The following is a 10,909-nucleotide window of genomic DNA, read 5'->3' as shown; positions in this document are numbered from 1 at the left end:
GTTAAATTCATTATTATGTAATAATAAAAAATTCTTTTTACGCGGTGATCAAACTGATTGTTTTACCTTTCATTTTTATAAATCTTATTATGTATGTATTTTTTATTGATGTGAGACATTATATAACGACCCTCTTCATTCACTTTTATTTGTCCACGCCAACCAGCCCAATACAAGGAGTTATGACATGAGATGTTAAATGTAGTAAACCCCTCACACACCCAAAGAGAGACAGAAGAGACCCACACGCAGTTACATCACAATATAGCAACTACACAGACTGTAAGGATATGAGTGGTATATACAAGCACCGCATTTTTGCTTCTCATCTTCTTTCTCTTCTCTTTTAGATCCCGCCGGTGAGTTTTCAGATCTGACCGGAAACATGATCTACCCGGAACCCATTGACCACTTCGATCGATTACCAGACTCAATTCTTCTATTCATCTTCAACAAGATCGGCGATGTTAAGGCTTTGGGTCGTTGCTCTGTGGTGTCTAGAAGGTTCAATTCACTAGTTCCTGAAGTTGACAACGTTCTTGTTCGCGTTGATTGTGTTATCTCCGATGATGAATCATCTTCTCCGTCTTCTTCTTCTGGTTACTCTTCTGATAAGTCCCGGCACCCCATCTCTTCCCTTTTTCGTTTGGTCTTCTCTGGTTTACTCAAACCCTTTCAATCTATAACCCAATTCATTTCCATTTCACCTCGACGTGCTGCCTCTTCTTCCGCTGCTGTCGTTGACGGTGATGATTTTGAGAAGAACTCCGTGACCCATCACTCCCCTACTCAAGTTCTGAAGAACTTTAACGAGATTAAGCTTCTCAGAATCGAATTGCCTAGTGGTGAGCTCGGGATAGATGAGGGGGTGTTGCTGAAATGGAGAGCTGATTTTGGATCGACCCTCGATAATTGTATTATACTTGGTGCATCTTCAGTGATTCAACCTGTAACTAGTACCAGTGGTTGTAGTCTTCCGAATATTGATGGAAATGGGGAAAATGATAATGGGAGCATACCCGATTCGTTTTACACGAATGGGGGTTTGAAGCTGCGGGTGGTGTGGACGATTAGTTCGTTAATTGCAGCTTCCGCAAGGCACTATCTGCTGCAGCCGATAATTGCGGAGCATAAGACTCTGGATAGTTTGGTTTTGACAGATGCAGATGGGCAAGGAGTGTTGTGTATGAACAAAGAGCAACTGGAGGAGCTGAGGGTGAAGCCTCTCTCAGCTTCATCGGCCTCCAAAAGGACTTTGGTTCCGGCATTGAATATGCGGTTGTGGTATGCCGCACATTTGGAATTACCTGATGGAACAGTGCTCAAAGGGGCCACTTTGGTGGCAATAAGGCCGAGTGAGCAGCCCAAGAAAGAGGTAGTTGGGGGAGATGGGAATTGGGTGGCAGCTGCATTCAAGGAGCCTTATGGGACAGCTGCTAGGATGCTGGTGAAAAGAAGGACTTACTGTTTGGAGATGAACTCATTTTGATTATAGAATTAATGCTGTTTGGATAGCGTTGTGGATGCATTTCCGAGGTAACTTAATCTGAAGCTGCTAGTAATACATTCTTAATTTTCGTCTGATATATATATGTGATTGCAAGTTACTAGTGTATGTGCTAATGCAAGGAGAGAACTTCTTGAATGACTCTAAAGTTTATATTTGCTATGTTTGAGAGCAGTTTTTGTTGCTCAATCCAACCAATTTGGCTGCATTATAATTGTTTGGTTTCATCAAAATGTTGCCCCTGATCTTCAGGTTGAGCTCAAAGCATTTTTCTGTTTGATGAGGATAAAGAACTGGAAATTCATATTTAGCTTCCATTTGAAACCTGGACTTGCATAGCAGCATTTGTATTGCAAGCTGTTTTTTCTTCCGCTGCTTAGGTTCCTTTTTGTGTTGCTTCTCTTTATAAAGGTGTTAATGAATGGTTCTAACTGAAAATGCATCTCTTGATTAAATTATCGTTTGTTGGAATGTGCTGGTCCATGATTGGGTGTCGAATGATTGTCTGTTAGATCATTCACTAGTGCCTTTTGGCCTTGATCTGTTATCTGTTCATGATTTTGTTAAAATTATACTCCATGTATATGTCAACAATTCTAGTTTCGTAAGTGCATATGTTGATTTTTCTATTTTTCAGGGAACGCCAAGAAGTTGGATGAACTCATACTTAAGCTGAGGAAAAGGTTATGAGCCAGCATTGCTTCTGGAGATAAAATAACAGTCAGTCAGTCATAAGCTTTGGATCAGCCAGTGTCACTTAGAAAGGATGGAATATAGGCATCTGCCTTTGTTTTAATTTTGAGCATATGCTTCTTAAGAGTGCACAAATTTCCCCTCGAAAATGTTACGAGAGCTTTGTACCTTTGACTTTGTGAATATTGTAGTTATGCATAATGTTATGTGATGACATACATGTACCTTTAAGGTTCATGAGTAACGAAATGTGCGTTGTTGCTGCATCTTTTTTTTTCTTCTTGAATTTGCAGCTGGCTCTAGCTATCTCAGTAAATAGGCCTTGTCGTGCTTTTCTATTTTTAGCCGCTGGAGCTATTAAGCAGCTTACGTTAATTGATATGAAACTATGATTGCCAGTGTGAGTTCAGCTGATCTTTGCAGGATATGAATAATGGTAAGAGATTCCAATATACATACACTCTACCCTTCTAAGACCCCACTTTGGACTATACTAGATATGTCGTTGTAATTGTAGTGTTGGTCTGCATGTGCGTGCATCGAATATTTCACTTGGATGCCTCTTTCTACCAAGGCTTATGTGAAAGAAATTTACTCTATACTATACACAATCTTTATGTAGTTGGATCTAGTTAAATGTTGATAACGTGGTGGACCTCAATTCTACTGTATGCAGTCCTTAGCAGGGTATTGGCCATAGCAAATTAATGACCCAATGTTTTGGCCATATCAAATCCAAGAACCTTTTATATGCAAAGGTGACTTCTATAATTAAATTTGCTCCAACAAATGTATTCTTTCTGACATAATTTACAAGTCGATATCATCTATACATGAAGATCAATCAAAAAAGTATAACATACAGTTGTTATCTCATTCAAACAGAAGGATTAGGATACTCATGTAACAACATTATCTGCCACTGGTAAATTGCTTAACCAAGGAAGCAGCTTCTCATGGACAAGATCAGGTCTGTCATCATGAGGGCAATGCCCTACACCTTCTAAAAGAAATAAACTCACATTTGGTTTTTGAGAAGGTAAGGATGAGAAGTATCTACCAACAGGGCCATCGATCGGAGTAAATGGATCTTGATCACCCCATAACACAAGTATAGGCAATGTCATTTTTGGGATCAACTGCACTGGGTTTGGTCCTGGTGGACCTGTCACAATGGATACAAAAGCATCAAGCGCGCCTTCAGCATCTGCTGGTGTTCGAATAATGTCCACCAGATCTTCATCCACAGACTCCTTGTTTCCATAGACAGACAACAAGATATTCTTTAGATTTTCTCTCTGTTTGACCCGATTAAAGATTGCAGAAGCGATTGATTTTTGGTTCAATAAGAAGTCAACAAGCCAGAGTAAAGGCGATAGCAACTTAATCCTCCAATCGTCAACAATTGCCTTGTTATTCATGCCTCCAGCACAGTTCAACAAAACAAGCCCTTGAATGGATGTTTGAGAAGGATCTGCAGCAGCTATTACACAAGCAAGGCTTCCGACAGAGTTCCCTACCAATACGGTTGGTCTTTGAATAACTTCGTTCACGAAATCCAATATTAACTGAGCCCAAGTTTCCATGTTATATGCAAATCCTTCTGGCTTGTCAGAAGCACCAAAACCAAGGAGGTCAATAGCATACACTCTGTAATTTTGAGCAAGCGTGGCAATGTTCCTGCGCCAATGGGTGACAGAGGCACCAAAACCATGAACTAGGAGTAGAGAAGGGCGAGAAGTGTCGTTGTTGCGCCTTTGATAACTCAAGTAATTTATGTTGTAACCTCTCCATACCCAAGTTTTGCACATTGTCTTAATCTCATTCACCTCAAGTGGCAACGGTTCTTCCTCCTTTGAAACAATGGCGGAGGTAGAGGAGGCAGAGCATTTGATGCTGCTAATAGTGATACAGCTGGGCTTGCTGCTACTACTTTGAAGACCAATGTTTAAACTGATGATGGTGTTACTACATAGTTTCTTTAAGTTCCTGGAGGCAGCAAATGGTGATGAAGGTAGAAAAACAAGAGGTGAAGCACGAACTGCGACTACCATTGCTTTCTGCAAGGAGGATAAACGAGATATGTTCCTTTTGAAGGGCGTAAAAAAACATAATATTGAACAAAGGATGGTACTGTATGAGGTGAATGTCTTACTCCACAGGCATAAGATACTCTATAACATATAAGAATTACTACGACAGAGACAGAGTTCTCATCAATTACAATTTCGGTAAAATACCAAATGCAAGGAACATCTGGAGTAAGAACAAGACGGTATATATGGTGATAAAGAAAACCTTCCCTTCCAACGAGATTCATGGAACATTTCCGGTTATACGCTATAAGTAATGAATCAAAAAACACAAAAAAAAAAAAAAAAAAAGGTTTTGCATCCATTGCAAAACTCATGATTTTCTTCTATATGAATGTTTGTGGTCATACTTAGTATAGCAAATGTGCTATTGCATAGGAGCGGGGTTTTACCCTGTGCGCACCCAAAGGGTAGCGGCTATAGATTTCCCTTGTCATAAAAAAAAAATAGTACAACAAACGATTCCAACCAGTCATGCATAGTTAAACTTCCTATTTTTCTTGTCTAAGGGGTCGTTTGGTTCGCAGACTAAGTTATCTCGGCATTATAATCCTGGAAGGCTGGAACTATAATCCCTGGACTAATTTATCATACCTGGAAGGTGGGATAAAATAACCCCAAGTTTAATGGGATAAGGAGGGATTATTTTTGTGATTAAATTTATCCCCTGAACCAAATAATCCCTAACATCATAGGTCCTAGCTAGCATACTCATATTCAGACATGATCATTTACAACAATTCCTACATCTTTTACTTTCCAAGATAAACTTTTTTCCATACTTAAAAACAAGTAAAATTGGTCAAATTTCTTGGTTTTATAATTTAAATCAATTAAGAAGGGGCAAATTATTTTAAAGTTTCAAAATACTACTACTTTTTATCCTTCAACTTTAAATTAAACGAAAAGAGAAAAGATACTTTCTAAATCAAATATGAAATGCAATAATGGAACTGTAAGAGAAGAAAACCAGAGGGAGCGAGATGGGAATACCTGCGACTTGGAGGAATCAGGAACCACCACTTTGTGCTTTACACAACAAGACAGAGAAAAAAAGGCTCTTTTATTTTACCCCCATATTGTTGTGGCTTTCATTTTTTCCCCTCAAAAGTTTCTATTATTTCACTCCTTCTTTTTTGATTCCCCCTTAGAGTTCGACTAATTCAAATTCCCCCCTTAGAGTTCGACTAATTCAAATTCGCACGGGATAAAGTCCAATTTGAGGATAATGCTCTCTACCAAGGATTATTTCACTTTTGTGTTTCTCTTCCTCTTTTATTATTTTAGATTTCGAGATTCAAACAAGATTATTTTTTACCTTAAATTTTTCATATATCTTTTAAATATTTTGGATTGTCAATTATTGTGACTTATTCGAATTTTATGTAGTTTACAAATATCTAAATTTCATTTCAAAAACTAAAGATTTCATGCGTAAATCCCTTGTGGCTTGTTTGACTCTTAAAAAATGAAATGTGTCACATAAATTAAGACAGCTTCATCCATTTAATCAAATGATAGGTACTTGTTCTGTTGTAATAAGGTTTAATACGATAAATAAATTTGGCATAATACATAAACATGACCCTTAACTTGGCGTCAACAGACAACTATGACATTGAACTTTGGGTGTGCACAAATTGACACTTAAACTTGTATAAAATTAAACAAGTAGACATGTGTCCTACGTGACATAATACACTTAGGACGCCACGTAGGACACAAAATTGCTATGTAGGGTGCCATATAGGACGAATGTGTCTATTTGTTCAATTTTATACAAATTTAAGTGTCTACTTGTGCATAACCAAAGTTAAAGGTCATAGACTCATAGTTGTCAAGTGACGCTAAATTAAGGGTCATGTTTATGTATTATACCAATAAGTTTCATGTACATTCTTTATTTCTTCTAAAAAGGAAAATAAAGTTGTTGTTTTTCTTTTTATAGTGGGAAAAGGTTAAAATTATCCCTAACGTATTGAAAATGGCTCACAAATACCCTCATTCCACCTATTAGATAAAAAAATGTCCTCCAATCCACCTATTTGGATAAAAAATGTCCTTAAGGAATCTAAAAACTAACCCTCCTTTTAACAAAATCTGATGTGGCATAAATAAATATTTTAAATTAAATATGTGGCATTATTTTTTTTATCCACATATAATTAGATCCAATTTCATTTATAATCATACTCATTAACCCGAATTTTAAAAACCCAACATGTGGAGGGGTAGTGATCATCCATGACGGATCGAACCAGCGAAGATGAGTGTTTGATATTAGTCAGCGATGGACTATGGAACAAGACCGTGGGTGGTGTGGCTCGTGTGTGCTTTCAATCAAGACGGCCACAGTCTCCGACAGGTTCGCCAGAAAATGACATCACGGTGACCGGCGCCGGAGAAAGCTCCAACAAGGCGTGCTCAGATGCATAAATTCTATTGACGAAATTAACCTTGGCTAGGCACAATACTGATAAGTGATAATAGTAGCTACCGTTTGGCCATAGATTTCTAAATATTCTTGGCAAATATTATTTGGGTGAAAACTTGGGTGAAATTTCACCATGTATTTGGGAAACATATTTCACTTTTTTAGAAAAATATGATTTATATCCATAAGTTTTAAAAACTATCAAAACTAACCATAAGTTTGTATTACAAGTTAATTTGATCTTCGTTGCAATAAATAACAAGTAGTGTCCATGACACTGGAGCAATGTGGTAGTTTGGAGTGAGTGCAACAAGCATCATTACATACATCGTGAAGTAGACAAAGCACATGACTTTGTTACCCTGAGCCGATTGTTCATTATTTTCATCAACAATCATATCATCAATTTCATATCACCGAATATTTCATTACTAATTTGATGTTCACGTAAAAAATTATGTAATACAACGCAAACAACTACTATAGAGGGTGTTTTTGAAAAAGATAAAGTTTGGTGTAAAATTTTAATTTTTAAAAGATCTCAAATAATGAGATTTAGCCCAAATACTAGAAAAAACTAGTATTTGGGAATTTGGGATATTTGCCAAATAACAAATTATATGGACAAACACTATTTGCCAAATTTTTCCTCAAATATTACTTAAAAAATCTATGGCCAAACGGGTCCTTAGTGTTGTGGTGGTAGATTTGAGAAAATATCTGAGACATTATGTGCTTAGTACTAGTTTTAATTAATTAATTACGTGTATAATTAAGAGAAACTCTAATTTTAGGTTTTAATTAGCGTGGATTTGCTTACCCCCAATATGTGGGTAGGGTTTTTTAGAATGGGATTAGGTTAATGGGTATAATTGTAAATGAAATCCGATCTAATTACACGTGGACCAATAAAAATAATGTCACATATTTAATTAAAATATTTATATATGTCACATCAGCTTCTGTTAAAAGGAGGGTTAGTTTTAGACTTGAATTTAACCTTAAGTATATTTTTTATCCAAATAGGTTGATTGAAGGGCATTTTTTATCCAATAGGTAGAAGGAGTGCATTTTTGAGCCATTTTCAATATGTTAAAAGGACATTTTTACCGTTTACTGTTTTAAAGTTTCTCTAAAAGCTCAAGTGTTTTTATGCTTATTCAATTTTTGCCTAGTAACTTTTGTGCTCATTTTAATCAAAATCAGTACTTGGAATAAAAAACTTTATTGATTTTAAGAGTACGCAGAACGTTTACTCAATCACATAAAAATTCTTCATGAGAACTCCAAAAATAAACAAATAAAATAGCCAATTTGCCAATTTAACATCATATCCTCCTTATTATTATATAAATATATGTACATATATTCAATCCCAATGAGTTAAGATAAAGAGGAATATGATAGCTCATGATCACGCTTTAAGGAACAAAATTTCATTATTGATATCAAAAACTCAAAATTATGTTGCATGTTTGACAATAGCTCATAGTTAAATTATTTAAACAACTAACTCGTAATTATTTGTTAACTAATCAACATAAAATAGGATGGACGATCAAATTACTAACTAACTGTAAACCTTACAAAACAACACACTTAAAACTAAATCCTACAAAAATAATAATAATCTTGTATTAATGTTTTGAGAGTTATATAGCACACTAGTTTAGTACGTTATATGACTTCATTGACCTTAATGGCCTCAAGGCCTCATTGGTTAATGAAAGCCATATAACACAATAATTTAGTGCGTTAAAAATAATTTTGTAAATTTTGTTATTTCGATTAATTTCACTTTTTCATGTCATTTAGGTTCCGGACTTCTTTTTTTTAAAAAAAAAAAAAACCAACAACAACCATCTAACAAGTTTGCATGTTCCATAGGCAACACAATTTCAATTTTATGTAATTTCCTTTTTAAGATAACTGAAATTGATTCTAAAGTTTCCTTTTTTAAATTCATGAGTTAAAAGGAAAAGTAGAACTATAATTATATTGGAATATAATTGCCAACCAGTCATTTATTGTTTAACTCCTATTTTTCTTGTGTTTTTGGTTGCTATTATCTTTAACATCATAGGTCCTAGCATTCTTAATTATAGTTATATTCAGACATGATCTTTTGTTGATACTCTCCAACAATTAATTCCTACATCTTTTACTTTCCAAGATAAACTTTTTTGAACACTTTAAAACAACTAAAATTGACCAAATTTCTTGTTTTTAGAATTTAAATTCATGACATGACCGTAGATAGGAAATTGTGTGAAGGATACAGATTAAGGTAGAAGGATAATATGTAGTAGAGGATTGTCTCGCTTATCCTTCCATACTAGTAGTTGTAACATTCAAGCAGTTTCTTGATTTTATTTACTATTTGTTATTTCTTGCATTTTGCTTATTGAATTAGTTTGTTGTAATTATTGTTCTGGATGATCTGTCGAATGTTTTCTATATTTCTTTGTTGTACAACTTCGAATTGTGTTTCCTTGAGTTGAAGGTCTATTAATTAGAAACAGTCTCGCTATTTTCAAAGTAGTTTGTTTACACTTTACCCTCCTCTACCATGGGATTACACCGAGGAGCAAATTATTTTGACATTTCTCAACAACAACAACAAACCGATCACTATAATCCTACTAAGTAGGATTTGGAAAGGGTAGATTAATGTACACAGAACTTAGTAGGACTGTGTACTTATAAGGTCCCTTTTCTATTTTTAGTGTATGTAAGAGAAGAAACCCAAAGGGAGAAAGATGGAAAATTTGGTAAATAAATACCTGAATAGCTAAAATTGAAGTATGGAAATTAAAAGTTTGAGGTCCCTCTTCTATTTAGTTCCTTTTTTTCCTTTCCATTTTTGCCCTCAAAATTTCTATTGTTTCACTTGTATTTCTTTCTTCTTCTTCTCTTCAATCCCTACTCTGGACCCACTCTCAGTCTCTATCCCAATTAATGTGAATATGGGTCGGAAACTTAAAAATAATTAAATAAGAGTGTGCTTAGCGTCTTTCACTCTCTCTTATTAAAAGAAATCCTTTTTTTCCTTTCCATTTTTGCCCTCAAAATTTCTATTGTTTCACTTGTATTTCTTTCTTCTTCTTCTCTTCAATCCCTACTCTGGACCCACTCTCAGTCTCTATCCCAATTAATGTGAATCTGGGTCGGAAACTTGAAAATAATTAAATAAGAGTGTGCTTAGCGTCTTTCACTCTCTCTTATTAAAAGAAAAAAAGCGGTGCGATCCCACCCAGGCTATAAGTCCAAAAAATGTATTTAGTCATAAATCATCTTATCAAAAAAGAGTAAAACAAATATTAAATAAGAAAATGTTACTATTCATTACCTAAAAGGAGACAAATAGAGTAAAGATTATTTCATCTTAATTGTAAACATTCCCTTTCATCAATTAGACAACTAAACTTTTAGCTTGGCAAAGTGTCTATATTCTGACCTACTCACCCCATTTCAACTTTTTATAATCAAAATTATTAATGAAATTTTGTAATAACAGAAAAAAGTAGTTTGATTCTCCAAAAATAATAATGTTATATAAAGTAAAAGGGAATATATAATGTATGCTAGAGTGAATATTTTATTTCCCAAACTCTTCATTTACTTCTTTCAAATAATAATCTTTCATGTATTTTGTCTTACTATCCATGAATAAACAATTTAACAAAATTTATATCAAAACCCAACATAACTTATTCCGTGAGTAAAACTTTTCCTCAAGTACTGAAGGGATAATTACGGGTCAAATCTTCAGCCTTCTAATTTACAAAATATACCTATATTAATTAGCCGAAAGATATATATCTGTAACTTTTTCAATACTGAAATCTCAAGGGTAACTATGAACAAGCAATAATTTTGAGTCTTAGTGGAGGACCCAAAGGCCAAAGGGATATTATTGCTTTCAACTACAAACAAGATCTGATTTATATTTGGGTTTTGTCGTAGTGAGTGAGTATCAGTGTTTTAAATGTGGGAGCATGAGGTGAGACATTTTATGTAGTACAGAACGAGACGTAAGCTTTAAGACACAGAGCGTAAGTCTTATGGATTTACGGGGCTTAGTTTATGTATATTCAATTTTATAATTTTATTACTAAAAAAAAAAAAGTAAAAGTAAAACTTTCAATTATTTTATAAATATATTTTATTAAATAACCTATA

At 34.7% G+C, this 10,909-nt stretch overlaps 2 protein-coding genes across 2 annotated transcripts; one reads left to right on the top strand and one right to left on the bottom strand.

The window, feature by feature from the left end:
• The first annotated feature begins 235 nt into the window (after window positions 1-235).
• On the top strand, window positions 236-2,428 carry LOC125836453 (F-box protein At5g46170-like). Its single transcript, XM_049515622.1, has 2 exons — window positions 236-1,536; window positions 2,145-2,428. The coding sequence occupies exon 1, from the start codon at window positions 386-388 to the stop codon at window positions 1,487-1,489; it is 1,104 nt and encodes a 367-aa protein (XP_049371579.1). The 5' UTR covers window positions 236-385; the 3' UTR covers window positions 1,490-1,536; window positions 2,145-2,428.
• Window positions 2,429-3,092: 664 nt separating this feature from the next.
• LOC125836450 (pheophytinase, chloroplastic) lies at window positions 3,093-4,258 on the bottom strand. The gene has a single exon (XM_049515618.1). It carries the CDS (start codon window positions 4,252-4,254, stop codon window positions 3,100-3,102), a length of 1,155 nt encoding a protein of 384 aa, XP_049371575.1. The 5' UTR covers window positions 4,255-4,258; the 3' UTR covers window positions 3,093-3,099.
• Between the last annotated feature and the right edge of the window lie 6,651 nt (window positions 4,259-10,909).

This window comes from Solanum verrucosum, unplaced genomic scaffold (genome assembly GCF_900185275.1).
Source record: "Solanum verrucosum unplaced genomic scaffold, falcon-dt-bn FXZP01000278.1, whole genome shotgun sequence".
NCBI lineage: Eukaryota > Viridiplantae > Streptophyta > Magnoliopsida > Solanales > Solanaceae > Solanum > Solanum verrucosum.
This window is presented reverse-complemented; position numbering and strand designations above follow the sequence as displayed.

Coding starts and splice junctions, on each gene's coding strand:
- LOC125836453 (XM_049515622.1), top strand. CDS start 386: ATGATCTACCCGGAACCCATTGACCACTTCGATCGATTACCAGACTCA.
- LOC125836450 (XM_049515618.1), bottom strand. CDS start 4,254: ATGGTAGTCGCAGTTCGTGCTTCACCTCTTGTTTTTCTACCTTCATCA.